This window comes from Bos javanicus, chromosome 15 (assembly GCF_032452875.1).
Source record: "Bos javanicus breed banteng chromosome 15, ARS-OSU_banteng_1.0, whole genome shotgun sequence".
Classification (NCBI taxonomy): domain Eukaryota; kingdom Metazoa; phylum Chordata; class Mammalia; order Artiodactyla; family Bovidae; genus Bos; species Bos javanicus.
Genome location: NC_083882.1, coordinates 44817166 through 44832801, shown reverse-complemented (window position 1 = coordinate 44832801; position 15636 = coordinate 44817166). Strand labels below are relative to the sequence as shown.

The window sequence follows — 15636 nt, the reverse complement described above, 5'->3', positions numbered from 1 at the left end:
TCAGGGTGCCCACAAAATTCCACAGGACCCCAGGCAAGAGCAGTAATTGTAAGAGCCTGGACCAGACCTACCTGCAGATCCTGGAGAGTCTCCTGGAGGCGGTGGAGGCAGCTATGGCTCACTCTGGGGACAAAGACACTGGCAGCAGCCTCTCCTGGGAGCAGACGCTATCATGTAGATGCTGGTGCTGGTAGTGGCTGATGCTGGCGAGCGCCATCTTGGAAATTTTCCTCCAGCTCATTAGCCCAACAGCCTACAGGTGCTGAGACACCTGAGTTCAAGCAGCTAGCTGGGTGGAGACACAGCCCCAGCCTTCTCCAGACAGGCTGCTTAAAGACTAAAGAGCCCACAGCTGCCTCTAGATGCAGCCCAGGACACAGCTCCACTCACCACTAGCCCCTCCCACAAGAAAGTCCGCATAAGCCCCTAGACTAGCCTCACCCATGGATACAGACATGAGAATGTAGACCAGATCCTAACCTGAGACAAGCTAGGCCATGGCCCTGCTCATTAGCTGACCAATGCAAACTTCAGGACCCCCAAATCCCCCTACCAATGATTTGAAATCAGATCCAGGACCCCTGGACCCTGGAGTGTGGCTGCCAGTAGACCAGCACTAACCCAGGGCCTGGTTTCACCTCCCAGTGGGTGGACAACAGTCCCAGAGTCTTCAGGACCCTGGATCCACCCACCAGTGAGCCACTGCTAGCCCTGGGGCCCCATAGGGTTCCACAGCCAGCCATCTCATGACCAGATCCTGCTAAACAGCAGCCAGCAGCCTCCATACAAGGCTGAACCTGGCAGCCAACCAGACTATTGGCATAGTCAGCCCACCACAACAGAAGGACTCACGCAACCCTCTTAGGGGGATTCCTAGAGCATATAGCTTGGGGAATGAGAGGAGCATGCACTGCTGGGATGTGTAGGATGCCTCCTACAGAGGGCCAGTTCTCCAAGGTTCAACCACAGATATGGGCTTCCCAGGACGCACTAGTAATAAAGAACCTGCCTGCCAATGAAGAAGACCTAAGAGACATGGGTTCGACCCCTGAGTAGGGAAGATCCCCTGGAGGAGGGCATGACAACCCACTCCAGTCCCATGGGAAAATCCCATGGACAGACAAGCCTGGCAGACTATAGTCTACAGGGTTGCATAGAGTCAGACACGACTGAAGGAACTTAGCATACACACACGCACTACAGATATAAAAACATAAATAGCAGCTTAAAATAAGGCAGCAGAGGAATATGTTTCAGATGAAAAAACAAGATAAAACTGCAGAAGAAGTGATGTGAAAATAGGCTGCTGCTGCTGCTGCTAAGTCGCTTCAGTCGTGTCCAACTCTGTGTGACCCCATAGACGGCAGCCCACCAGGCTCCCCCATCCCTGGGATTCTCCAGGCAAGAACACTGGAGTGGGTTGCCATTTCCTTCTCCAATGCATGAAAGTGAAAAGTGAAAGTGAAGTCACTCAGTCGTGTCAGACTCTTCGTGACCCATGGATTGCAGCCTACCAGGCTCCTCCGTCCATGGGATTTCCCAGGCAAGAGTACTGGAATGGGTTGCCATTGCCTTCTCCAGTGAAGATAGGCAATCTACCCAAAAAAGAGTTCAGAGTAATGATCCTAAGAATGATTAAAAAACTTAGGAGGATGGATGCACAGAGCAGGAAGTGAGAAGTTTTTTAACAAAGCTCTCTCTTCAGAGCCCCCTTAATCTCATTGTTCCTGAGGCTGTAGATGAGGGGGTTCAACATGGGGATCACCACCATGTAGAACACAGACACCACCTTGTTCTGGTCAGTTGAGTAGCTGGACTTGGGCATCACGTAAATGAACGTGATGGTCCCATAGAACAGAGTGACTGCTGTGAGGTGGGACGTGCAGGTGGAGAAGGCTTTGTGGCGCCCCTTGGTGGAGTGTATCCTCAGGACGGTGATGAGGATGTAGGTGTAGGATACAGCTATGACAGTCACTGTGATCACAACGATGGAGCCAGCCATAAATGAGGGGACAGCTGCAGGGATACTGATGTCAGAACAGGAGAGTTCCACCAAAGGAGCAAAATCACAGAAAAAATGATTGATTTGATTTGGTCCACAGAAAAGTAAAAAATAGAAGCAAATAGTAACAGAGCAAGCATTGAGAAAACCAGCTACATAAGCCACTGTGAGTAACTGAACATAAACTTGTGTGGACATTTTGGTAGAATATAGTAGCGGGCTGCAAATTGCCACGAAGCGATCATATGCCATGGCAGCCAAAAGGAAGCACTCAGATGACCCAAAGAAAACAACGGAACCAAGCTGGACTGCACATCCAGGATAGGAGATGGTATTTGTCTCCACCAGGAAGTTTACAAGCATATTGGGTGTAACAGAAGATGAATAGCCTATGTCAGCAAAGGCCAAGTGGCTCAAAAAAAAATACATGGGATGATGGAGCTGAGAAGAGATTCTGATAAGAATGATTGTGCTGAGATTCCCACATATGGTCACCAGGTAGATACAGAGGATGATCATGAAGAGGATGATTCGAAGGACTGGATCATTTGTTAAGCCCAGTAACATGAACCCTGTCATTGCAGTACTGTTCCCATGCCCCAGGGAATCCATGAGAAAAGGTAGCTCCTATTGTAATGAACCTGCGATGAAACATTACATTAAAGACATTTTTAACTGGATGGTTTCCTTGTTCTTAATACACAGAGGTTATTATTGAAATAAATTATTTTCAAGATGGTTTTGGACGAATTTTTTTACCTTAGAGTAAAAAAAGTATATTCTTTTATCTTTATATAAATTTTAGAGTAGAAAAGTTTATTTATTTATATAATGAATATTCTATACGCTAAACATTGTTTTCAGTAGTAACACTGGAAAACCTGCTTCAAATAATGTGTATCTTTTTCTTTTTATATAATAGTTAACATTTATTGAATATTTACTAAATGGCAGGGCTTGGGTTAATAATTTTCTATATAGTTCTATTTTAATTTATATAAAATAATATGTATTTTTATCTCATATATAGATGATGAAACTGACTTTAGCAATATAACAGCTAAGTTTGCACAGCAAGTGGTAAAATCAAGATGTGACTCTCATCTTGGTAGTTTGAATCCAGTCCATTCCTTCAGTAACTATATAGTACACTATAAATGAAATTAGAGAATACTTACGATGAAGTCAAGTCTCTTGGATATGGGTGGATAGCAAATTACTTTCCTACTTTCAGAAAGGTAAAGTATAAATGAGATACCTAGTTAATTACAAAGTTTACAATTTCTCTCAAAACAAGACCACATTTTTAAATGGAGAAACACAATTTTCTTAATAGGACAAAGAAGAAATGGAAAGGTAATTTAAAGTTATAAATGAAATCAGCTATTATAAATGTATTATGTTTATTTAACATTTATAATTAAGAACTAAATGTTTTAATTAGTTTGAAACATCATTATAATCTCTATGCAAAATGTTACATGTTTAATATCTAGGACATAATTAAACTACACACATTCAAAGAAATCTGATTATTTCCTAATGTCATGATGTTACATTGGAGTAAAATAGAACAAATAATATGTTTCAACATAATATACTGCTGAATAAGTTTCCAGGTTAGATAAGAAGTGTACTCAGTTTCACCCAGCAAGTTGCCAGCTTGAAACTCATCTGCAAGTTCTTTGACTTTATATTTCCAACTTTGTCTAAAGCCTCTGGTTGCCTCTAAGCTTAAGTCTTCCAAACAATAAATAAAGGAAGTTTTTCCAAGATATTTACAAACAGTAAGTCCTCAAAGCATCTTAAAGTTAGTGAATTTTATAGTATAATACTTATTGGCTAAATACCAAGTTTAAATATCACTGAAAGACTATGTAATTTTCTGGTCTTATGGGTGAAAAAATGAGGAATCATTATCACTTGAATTAAGCCTATTTATATACTAAGTGGGCTTTCCAAGTAGCTCAGCTGGTAAAGAATCTACCTGCAAAGCAGGAGACCCTGGTTTGATTCTGTGGTAAGGAAGATCCCCTGGAAAAGGGATAGGCTACCCACTCCAGTATTCTCGGGCTTCCCTGGTGGCTCAGGTGGTAAAGAATCCACCTGCAATATGGGAGACCTGGGTTTGATCTCTGGGCTGGGAAGATCCCCTGGAGCAGGGTATGGCAACCCCAGTATTCTTGCCTGAAGAATCCCCATGGACAGAGGAGCCTGGTGGGCTACAGTACATGGGGGTCTCAGAGAATCAGACACTACTGAGTGACTAAGCACAGCACAGCACATACACTAAGTAGATGACTGAAACTTAGATTAATTCAACTAACATTATTTGCTGGCTTCCCTGGTGGCTCATCTGCTCAAGAATCCACCTGCAATACGGGAGACCTGGGTTCGATTCCTGGGTTGGAATGATCCCCTAGAGAAGGGAATGGCCACCTACTCGAGTATTCTGGCCTGGAGAATTCCATGGACTGTATAGTCCATGGGGTCACCAAGAGTCGGACACAACTGAGCAACTTTCACTCAAGGTTATTTGCTACATTACTGCTGGATAACATCTGCCCAATTTCTCCACTGTGATTTGTAAGTACAGACACAACTTCAGAGAGTAAAATGTTCTCAAGTGGGTATTGAAAAATCAGTTCATGCGTGCTAAGTCAGTATAACTGATTAACTTACAAAAGCCAAAAATTTTACCTCTTAAAATGAGAACTCATTCATCTTGCAGTAATAAATTCAAACTCATTGCTGTAATATAACATCTGTGCTATCTCATTATTTGCCTTTGAGGATAAATCTCTGAAGATTCTCGAGATTCAAATGTGAATTCAACAGCACCTAGGGTCATTATCACAGTCTCAAGTGAATACTGAACAGTGCACCTCACACAAATGTAACTGATCTTTGAGGGGTCTGTCAATTCTCAAGCAATCAAATTTTTTGTTTGTTTGTTTTTATCTAGTTGTACACTTCCATTTGATAATTATTGGAAATATAATCAATTATCTCATAACTAAATATTGGTTCTAAGTTTAATATATCAGGTTAAGAACTAAACTTCAAATATAAAATGGTAGAGGAAGGTGCAATCAAGATAGCAGATTAGGAAGACATTGAGCTCACCTCCTCCCACAAACACATCAAAATTACAAATACAAATAGAGCAATTTTCTCTGAGGACAACTTGAAGACTAGAAGAATGACTCTATGATCAAACAAAGAACCACACAGAGTCGAGTACAAGAGAAGTGCTCGAGTTGGAACCCACACCCGCAGTGGGCAACCCAGAGGAGGAAGAGAATATCACAGGCTCAGGGATTCTCCCTAAAAAGAAGGGGGTTCAGCTCCACATTGGGCATCCCAGCCCTGAGGTTGAGCATCAGGAAGATAAGCCCCATTTCCTGGTTTTGAAAACCAGGGGGGCTTACCAGAGGCTGTAGAAAACGGAGATCTGCTCTCGAAGAGTACACCCACAGACTCACTTGCTCTCCATCCCAGTGCAAAGGTAGAAGATTGAAAAGTTCCTGGTGCTCTGGCTAACCTGCCAGATTGCCCCAGAACATTCCACCCCATATCCAGCTACAGCCTCTCTGCCAACCCCCCACCAATGTGTGACTGCCAGCATGTCTCAAGACTAGATTCAGCTTTCTCTAGGCTGCAGTTTAAGCCCCTCTGGCTCTAGTCATATCCCACCAATGCAGCAACCACCATCATGCCACAGGAGAATCCATGGCTTACACCAGGCTCTGACTTCAGCCCCTCTGTCTCCAGCTCTAATTCCCACCAAGGTGGTGGCTGCCAGGAGAAGTCATGGTCCTTGCTAGTTTCAGATCCAGATCTCCCATCAAAGCCACTGAGCACACACAGACTGCAAAGGGATGCTCCCCCAGAAGCACACACCTTCAAGACCAGGATAGGTAATGTTTCACCTAATTTCATAGACAAACAAAGAAAGTCAAACAAAATGAAAATATGAGGAATATGTTCCAAATTAAAGAATGAGATATGTTGTTGCTGTTGTTCAGTCGCTCAGTCATGCCCGACTCTCTGTGGCCCCGTGGACTGCAGCATGCCAGCCTTCCCTATCCTTCACTATCTCCCAGAGTTTGCTCAATCTCATGTCCTTTGAGCCAGTGGTGCCATCTAACCATCTCGTCCTTTGTTGTTCCCTTCTCCTCCTGCTTTCAATCTTTCCCAGCATCAGGGTCTTTTCCAATGAGTCATCTCTTCGCATCAGTGGCCAAAGTGTTGGAGCTTCAACATCAGCATCAGTCCTTCTAATGAATATTCAGGGTTGATTTCTTTAGGACTGACTGGTTTGATCTCCTTGCAGTCCAAGGAACTCTCAAGAGTCTTCTCCAACACCACAATTCGAAGGCATCAATTTTCAGTGCTCAGCCTTTTTTATTGTCCAGCTCTCAGATCCACACGTGACTACTGGAAAAACCATAGCTTTGTCAGCAAAGTAATGTCTCTACTTTTTAATACACTGTCTATGTTTTTCATAGCTTTTCTTCCAAGGATTAAGCATCTTAATTTAATTTCATGGCTGCAGTCACCTTCCACAGTGATTTTGGAACCCAAGAAAATAAAGTCTGTCACTGTTTCCATTGTTTCCCCATCTATTTGCCATCAAGTGATGGGACCAGAGGCCATTATCCTAGTTTTTTGAACTTTGAGTTTTAAGCCAGCTTTTTCACTCTCCTCTTTCACCTTCATCAAAAGGCTCTTTAATTCCTCTTCACTTCTGCCATTAGGGTGGCGTCATCTGCATATCTGTTGTTATTAATATTTCTCCTGGAAATCTTGATTCCAGCTTGAGCTTCATCCAAGCCGTTATTTCCCATGATGTACTCTGCGTAGAAGTTACATAAACAGTATGACAATATACAGCCTTGATGTACTCCTTTCTCTATTTTGAACCAGTCTGTTGTTTCTTGTCTGGTTCTAATTGTTGCTTCTTGAGGTAGATACAGGTTTCGCAGGAGACCTGCATACAGGTCTGGTATTTCAGACCACCCAACATAGAATGGGAAAGACTAGAGAATTCTTCAAGAAAATTAGAGATGCCAAGGGAAGGAATGAGATAAGACCCCAAGGAAGGGGGGAAAAAAAAAAAAACCCTAATGAAATGGAGATAAGTAATTTACCTAATAAAGAGTTCAAAGCAATGGTCATTAAAATGATCACTGAACTTAGAAAAGAATGGAGGAGCATACTGAGAATTTCAACAAAGAACTAGAAAATATAAAAAGAACTGATCAGAGTTGAAAATACAATAGCTGAAAGGAAGAAAAAAAAAAACACTAGAAAGAATTAATCGCAGACTAGATGGTACAGGCGCTTTCTCGGAGGCTCAGCAGTAAAGAATCTGCTTGCAATGCCAGAGCCTGTTTCTCCCTTCAGAACTGTGATAGATCTAGGATAGATAAGACTATTCCACCAAATTATCTATCCTAGAAAATACTCTGTGCATTTAAGAAGAGTGTTATTCTGCTACCATAGAATGGTATGTTCTATATGATGATGATGATGATATAGTTGCTAAGCCATATCCGACTCTTGTGACCCCATGGACTGTAGCCTGCCAGGCTCCTCTGTCCATGGGATTCTCTAAGCAAGAATACTGGAGTGGGTTGCCATTTCCTTCTCCAATTTCTATATTTGTCTTAGCCTATATATGTCTGCTTGATCTAACATATGGTTCAAGTCCAATATTTCCTTTCTGATACTCGGTCTGAATGATCCATCCATTGCTTAAATGGAGTATTAATCTTGTCCTAGTCTTGTATTGTTGCCTGTTTCTTCCTTCAGATCTGTTAGCACTTGCTTAATATATTTACCCTGATGCTGGGAGGGATTGGGGGCAGGAGGAGAAAGGGATGACAGAGGATGAGATGGCTGGATGGCATCACCGACTCGATGGACATGAATTTGGGTAAACTCCGGGAGCTGGTAATGGACAGGGAGGCCTGGTGTGCTGCGATTCATAGGGTCGCAAAGAGTCAGATACGACTGAGCGACTGAACTGAACTGAACTGAATATATTTAGGTGCTCCATGTATACTTATAATTATTACATCTTCTTCACTAATTGATCGCATTATCATTGTATAGTGACCTTCTTTGCATCTTGTTATTATTTTTGGCTTAAAATCTATTTTGTCTGATAGAAGCAGAGCTATATCTGCTTCCTTTCGGTTTCCTCTTGCATGGAATATCTTTTTTCATCTCATCGCTTTGAGCCTATGCATGTCGTTACATCTGTAGTGAGTCTTTTACAGGCGGCATGTACTTGCCTGTTATTTTTTTTTAATCCATATAATCACTCTGTGGCTTTTGTTGATGAATTCAACGCATTTACATTTAGAGTAATTATTAACATGTAGGGACTTGGTAATGTTCTCTTATTAATTGCTTATGGGCACTCTTGTAATTCAGTTGTTTCTTTTTTCCTTTGTTTCTGCTTATCCTTATAAACTGGTGCTTTTCCATGGTGCTTTTCCATGCTCTGTTTTCCCTTTCTCTATCTTTTGTTAACCTACTCTAAGTTTCTGCTTTTTAGATTATCACAGAGCTTATACACAATCCATTTTAAGCGATAACTTTTTCACATTCATAAGTTCCATCATTTATTCCCTACTTTTATATTTTTGATGTTACATTTTAAGATCTTTTAGAACTAACACCCAAAAAAGATATCCTTTTCATTATAGGGGACTGGAATGCAAAAGTAGCAAGTGAAGAAACACCTGGAGTAACAGGCAAATTTGGCCTTGGAATACGGAATGAAGCAGGGCAAAGACTAATAGAGTTTTGCCAAGAAAATGCACTGGTCATAACAAACACCCTCTTCCAACAACACAAGAGAAGACTCTACACATGGACATCACCAGATGGTCAACACCGAAATCAGATTGATTATGTTCTTTGCAGCCAAAGATGGAGAAGCTCTATACAGTCAACAAAAACAAGACCAGGAGCTGACTGTGGCTCAGATCATGAACTCCTTATTACCAAATTCAGACTTAAATTGAAGAAAGTAGGGAAAATCACTAGACCATTCAGATATGACCTAAATCAAATCCCTTATGATTATACAGTGGAAGTGAGAAATAGATTTAAGGGCCTAGATCTGACAGATAGAGTGCCTGATGAACTATGGAATGAGGTTTGTGACATTGTACAGGAGACAGGGATCAAGACCATCCCCATGGAAAAGAAATGCAAAAAAGCAAAATGGCTGTCTGGGGAGGCCTTACAAACAGCTGTGAAAAGAAGAGAAGCGAAAAGCAAAGGAGAAAAGGAAAGATATAAGCATCTGAATGCAGAGTTCCAAAGAATAGCAAGAAGAGATAAGAAAGCCTTCTTCAGCGATCAATGCAAAGAAATAGAGGAAAACAACAGAATGGGAAAGACTAGAGGTCTCTTCAAGAAAATTAGAGATACCAAGGGAATATTTCATGAAAAGACGAGCTCGATAAAGGACAGAAATGGTATGGACCTAACAGAAGCAGAAGATATTAAGAAGAAGTGGCAAGAATACACAGAAGAACTGTACAAAAAGATCTTCATGACCCAGATAATCACAATTGTGTGATCACATACCTAGAGTCAGACATCCTGGAATATGAGTCAAGTGGGCCTTAGGAAGCATCACTATGAACAAAGCTAGTGGAGGTGATGGAATTCCCGTTGAACTATTTCAAATCCTGAAAGATGATGCTGTGAAAGTGCTATACTCAATAGGCCAGCAAATTTGGAAAACTCAGGAGTGGCCACAGGACTGGAAAAGGTCAGTTTTCATTCCAATCCCAAAGAAAGGCAATGCCAAAGAATGCTCAAACTACCGCACAATTGCACTCATCTCATACGCTAGTAAAGTAATGCTCAAAATTCTCCAAGCCAGGCTTCAGCAATACGTGAACCATGAACTTCCTGATGTTCAAGCTGGTTTAGAAAAGGCAGAGGAACCAGACATCAAATTGCCAACATCTGATGGATCATCAAAAAAGCAAGAGAGTTCCAGAAAAGCATCTATTTCTGCTTTATTGACTATGCCAAAGCCTTTGACTGTGTGGATCACAATAAACTGTGGGAAATTCTTCAAGATATGGGAATACCAGACCACCTGACCTGCCTCTTGAGAAATCTGTATGCAGGTCAGGAAGCAACAGTCAGAACTGGATATGGAACAACAGACTGGTTCCAAATAGGAAAAGGAGTACATCAAGGCTGTATATTGTCACCCTGCTTGTTTAACTTATATGCAGAGTACATCATGAGAAACACTGGACTGAAAGAAACAAAACTGGAATCAAGATTGCCGGGAGAAATATCAATAACCTCAGATATGCAGATGACACCACCCTTATGGCAGAAAGTGAAGAGGAACTCCAAAGCCTCTTGATGAAAGTGAAAGTGGAGAGTGAAAAAGTTGGCTTAAAGCTCAACATGCAGAAAACGAAGATCATGGCATCCGGTCCCATCACTTCACGGGAAATAGATGGGGAAACAGTGGAAACAGTGTCAGACTTTATTTTTCTGGGCTCCAAAATCACTGCAGATGGTGACTGCAGCCATGAAATTAAAAGACGCTTACTCCTTGGAAGGAAAGTTATGACCAACCTAGATAGCATGTTCAAAAGCAGAGACATTACTTTGCCAACAAAGGTCCGTCTAGTCAAGGCTATGGTTTTTCCTGTGGTCATGTATGGATGTGAGAGTTGGACTGTGAAGAAGGCTGAGCACCGAAGAATTGATGCTTTTGAACTGTGATGTTGGAGAAGACTCTTGAGAGTCCCTTGGACTGCAAGGAGATCCAACCAGTCCATTCTGAAGGAGATCAGCCCTGGGATTTCTTTGGAAGGAATGATGCTAAAGCTGAAACTCCAGTACTTTGGCCACCTCATGCAAAGAGTTGACTCATTGGAAAAGATTGATGCTGGGAGGGACTGGGGGCAGGAGGAAAAGGGGACGACAGAGGATGAGATGGCTGAATGGCATCACTTACTCGATGGACATGAGTCTGGGTGAACTCTGGGAGTTGGTGATGGACAGGGAGGCCTGGCGTGCTGCAATTCATGGGGTCATGAAGAGTGTGACATGACTGAGCGACTGAACTTATCTGATACTGTGTATTCACTAACAAATTATAATGCTAGATTTATTTTTAATAATCTTTTCCTTTAATCTTTCTCCTATAGTTCAGTAGTTAACACACTATCATATTATAGTTCGAATTTTCTAGATATGAGTGTTTATCTTTATCAGCTTGTTTTATATTTTCATATGTTTTCAAGTCACTAACTGATACTTTTTCATTTTAGCTTGAATTCCTTTCAGCATTTCTTGCAAGGCAGATGTAGTGGTTAGGAACTCCCTCAGCTTTTGTTTGTCTGGGAAATTCTCTCTCCATTTCTGAAAGATAACTTTAGCAGATAGAGTATTCCTGACTGGCAATTTTTTCAATACTTTGAATATATCATTCCATCCTTTCCTAGACTGTAGGGTTTCTCCTGAGAAATCTACTGGAATGAGGGTTCCTTTGAAGGTTACAATCTTCTTCTCTGGTTGTTTTTGGTATTCTCTTTATCTTTGATTTTTGACAGTTTCATTACAAAATGCCTTGTACAAGGTCTTTTTGCATTGAGATAATAGGGTTCTCCATTAGCTTCGTGAACTTGGATGTCTATATTTCTCCTCAGGTTTGGCACATTCTTAGCTATTATATTTTTTTTATTTATTATTTTATTTATTTATTTTTGGAGGTTAATTACTTTACAATATTGTATTGGTTTTGCCATACATTGACATGAATCCGCCACAGGTGTACACGTGTTCCCCATCCTGAACCCCCCTCCCACCTCCCTCCCCATCCCATCCCTCAGGGTCATCCCAGTGCTCCAGATGTGAGGACCCTGTATCATACATCAAACCTGGACTGGCAATTCGTTTCACATATGATAATATACATGTGTCAATGCCATTCTTCCAAACCATCCCACTCTCGCCCTCTCCCACAGAGTCCAAAAGACTGATCTATACATCTATGTCTCTTTTGCTATCTCGCATACAGGGTTATCATTACCATCTTTCTAAATTCCATATATATGCGTTCGTATACTGTATTGGTGTTTTTCTTTCTGGTTTACTTCACTCTGTATAATAGGCTCCAGTTTCATCCACCTCATTAGAACTGATTCAAATGTATTCTTTTTAATGGCTGAGTAATATTCCATCGTGTATATGTACCACAGTTTTCTTATCCATTCATCTGCCGATGGACATCTAGGTTGCTTCCATGTCCTGGCTATTATAAACAGTGCTGCAATTAACACTGGGGTACACACGTATCTTTCAATTCTGATTTCCTCTGTGTGTATGCCCAGCAGTGGGATTGCTGGGTCATATGACAGTTCTATTTCCAGTTTTTTAAGGAATCTCCACACTGTTCTCCGTAGTGGCTGTACTAGTTTGCATTCCCACCAACAGTTTAAGAGAGTTCCCTTTTCTCCATACCCTCTCCAGTATTTATTGCTTGTAGACTTTTGGATAGCAGCCATTCTGACTGGCATGAAATGGTATCTCATTGTGGTTTTGATTTGCATTTCTCTAATAACGAGTGATGTTGAGCATCTTTTCATGTGTCTGTTAGCCATCTGTATATCTTCTTTGGAGAAATGTCTGTTTAGTTCTTTGGCCCAGTTTTTGACTGGGTCTTTTATTTTTCTGGAATTGAGCTAGAGGAGTTGCTTGTATATTTTTGACATTAATTCTTTGTCCATTGCTTCATTTGCTATTATTTTCTCCCATTTTGAAGGCTGTCTTTTCACCTTGCTAATAGTTTCCTTTGTTGTGCAGAAGCTTTTAAGGTTAATTAGGTCCCATTTGTTTATTTTTGCTTTTATTTCCAATATTCTGGGAGGTGGGTCATAGAGGATCCTGCTGTGATTTATGTCAGAGAGTGTTTTGCCTATGTTCTCCTCTAGGAGTTTTATAGTTTCTGGTCTTACATTTAGATATTTAATCCATTTTGAGTTTATTTTTGTATATGGTGTTAGAAAGTGTCCTAGTTTCATTCTTTTACAAGTGGTTGACCAGTTTTCCCAGCACCACTTGTTAAGAGATTGTCTTTTCTCCATTGTATATTTTTGCCTCCTTTGTCAAAGATAAGGTGTCCATAGGTGCATGGATTTATCTCTGGGCTTTCTATTTTGTTCCATTGATTATATTTCTGTCTTTGTGCCAGGACCATACTGTCTTGATGACTGCAGCTTTGTAAAAGAGACTGAATTCAGGCAGGTTGATTCCTCCAGTTCCATTCTTCTTTCTCAAGATTGCTTTGGCTATTCGAGGTTTTTTGTATTTCCATACAAATTGTGAAATTATTTGTCCTAGTTCCATGAAAAATACCATTGGTAGCTTGATAGGGATTATGTTGAATCTATAGATTGCTTTGAGTAGTATACTCATTTTCACAGTATTGATTCTTCCAATCCATGAACACGTTACATTTCTCCATCTATTTGTGTCCTCTTTGATTTCTTTCACCAGTGTTTTATAGTTTTCTATATATAGGTCTTTTGTTTCTTTAGGTAGATATATTCTTAAGTATTTTATTCTTTTCATTGCAATGGTGAATGGAATTGTTTCCTTAATTTCCCTTTCTGTTTTCTCATTGTTAATGTATAGGAATGCAAGGGATTTCTGTGTGTTAATTTTATATCCTGCAACTTTACTATATTCATTGATTAGCTCTAGTAATTTTCTGGTGGAGTCTTTAGGGCTTTCTATGTATAGGATCGTGTCATCTGCAAACAGTGAGAGTTTTACTTCTTCTTTTCCAATTTGGATTCCTTTTATTTCCTTCTCTTCTCTGATTGCTGTGGCCAAAACTTCCAAAACTATGTTGAATAGTAGTGGTGAGAGTGGGCACCCTTGTCTTGTTCCTGACTTTAGGGGAAATGCTTTCAATTTTTCACCATTGAGGATAATGTTTGCTGTGGGTTTGTCATATATAGCTTAATTGTGTTGTGGTATGTTCCTCCTATTCCTGCTTTCTGGAGGGTTTTTATCATAAATGGATGTTGAATTTTGTCAAAGGTTTTCTCTGCATCTATTGAGATAATCATATGGTTTTTATTTTTCAATTTGTTAATGTGGTGTATTATGTTGATTGATTTGAGGATATAGAAGAATCCTTGCATCCCTGGGATAAAGCCCACTTGGTCATGATGTATGATCTTTTTAATATGTTGCTGAATTGTTTGCTAGAATTTTGTTAAGGATTTTTGCACCTATGTTCATCAGTGATATTGGCCTGTAGCTATTATATTTTAAAATAAACCTTCTTTCCCCTCTTCTCCTTCTTCTCTCCTTTCGGAACTGCAATTATTCTAATATTTGTACATTTGATGGCATCCCAAAGATCACATCATCTTTCTTTGTTCTATGTCATGCTTTTTTCTTTCTTCACCTCTGGATGGATTCTTTCAGAGTTCCTACTAGCTAGATCACTTATTCTCTCTGCCATTTGGTCTATTCTACTATAGACGCCTGATGCCCTCTATAGCATTTTTCATTTCATTTATTGAATTCTTCAGCTCCAGAATTTCTGTTGGATTCTTTTTTACATAATTTCTATCTCTTTGTTAAATGACTCACTTTTTAATATATTGTCTTTCTGTGTTTTTTAATAGCTTGTTGAGTTTCCTCAAGGTATTTCAAATTCTTTGTCAGATTTCATTATTTTGTGCCATTGAGTTCAGTTACTGGAAGGCTATTATTATTCTTTTGGTGATGACATACTTCCTTCAGTCTTCATGTGCCTTGTAATTTTACAGTGATGGTTTTGCATTTCCTATAATATCTGGGATTTTTCCCTGAACTTGTATGGATATACCTGCTCCCAGAGGCTTGTAGACTTCTTGCTTAATTACTGAATATGGTCAGCTTAATTTCATCCCTTTAGTGTCCTTTAACATTCTTATCTGCTTCTTTTCTGATCTTCTCCCCACCCCAGTCATGGAGGTATTGCCTCAGTAACACTTTTTTAGATGAACTTCTCCAGCAGTGTCTTGAAATGCCAGGGAAGACATGCACTCACTCACTGCTATCCTTTTCCTGTGTAGGATTGGACACTGCTTGCTAGTTCCACCCCAGGCACTGTTGCCTTGGGGAAACAGCAGTATGGGCAAAGCTGTAGTCTTCACTGCACCCAAACTCACATTACTATTATTTTTCTCCAGCTGCGTGCAGGAATCCCTCACCTGGAAAGCTACATTTCCACAGTCTCGCTGATCCGTAGGTTTCTGCTCAAGTCTGCACTCCCCAGGTTTTCCTTGGCAGGGGCCAAGAAGAATTGAGGCAAATTCACTGACCCCTGCTTGTTTTGAGGCCCATATTGGGGTCTTTCTGACCATCACTAGATGCATAGGTGGTCAAGATTCCTCCTGGATCCCTTGGTGTATGGTTCTGGATCCCACAACACCCACTGAGGCACTTTGTTGATGTATGGATGCCTAATTAGTTGTTTAAAGAGGGGAGGACAAAAAGGAGAGATGTCTCACACTACCGTGAAGCTAATTTCACTCTGGACTTAATGTAGTGGACAGTGGAAACATTGATTA

At 40.6% G+C, this 15636-nt stretch overlaps 1 protein-coding gene across 1 annotated transcript; it reads right to left on the bottom strand.

Moving 5' to 3' along the window:
* Positions 1-1656: 1656 nt before the first annotated feature.
* Positions 1657-2615, bottom strand: LOC133261199 (olfactory receptor 5P6-like). The gene has a single exon (XM_061439715.1). It carries the CDS (start codon positions 2612-2614, stop codon positions 1685-1687), a length of 930 nt encoding a protein of 309 aa, XP_061295699.1. The 5' UTR covers position 2615; the 3' UTR covers positions 1657-1684.
* Positions 2616-15636: the final 13021 nt, after the last annotated feature.

Excerpts from the sequence above, each read along its gene's own strand:
- LOC133261199 (XM_061439715.1), bottom strand. The coding sequence starts at position 2,614 with ATGGATTCCCTGGGGCATGGGAACAGTACTGCAATGACAGGGTTCATG.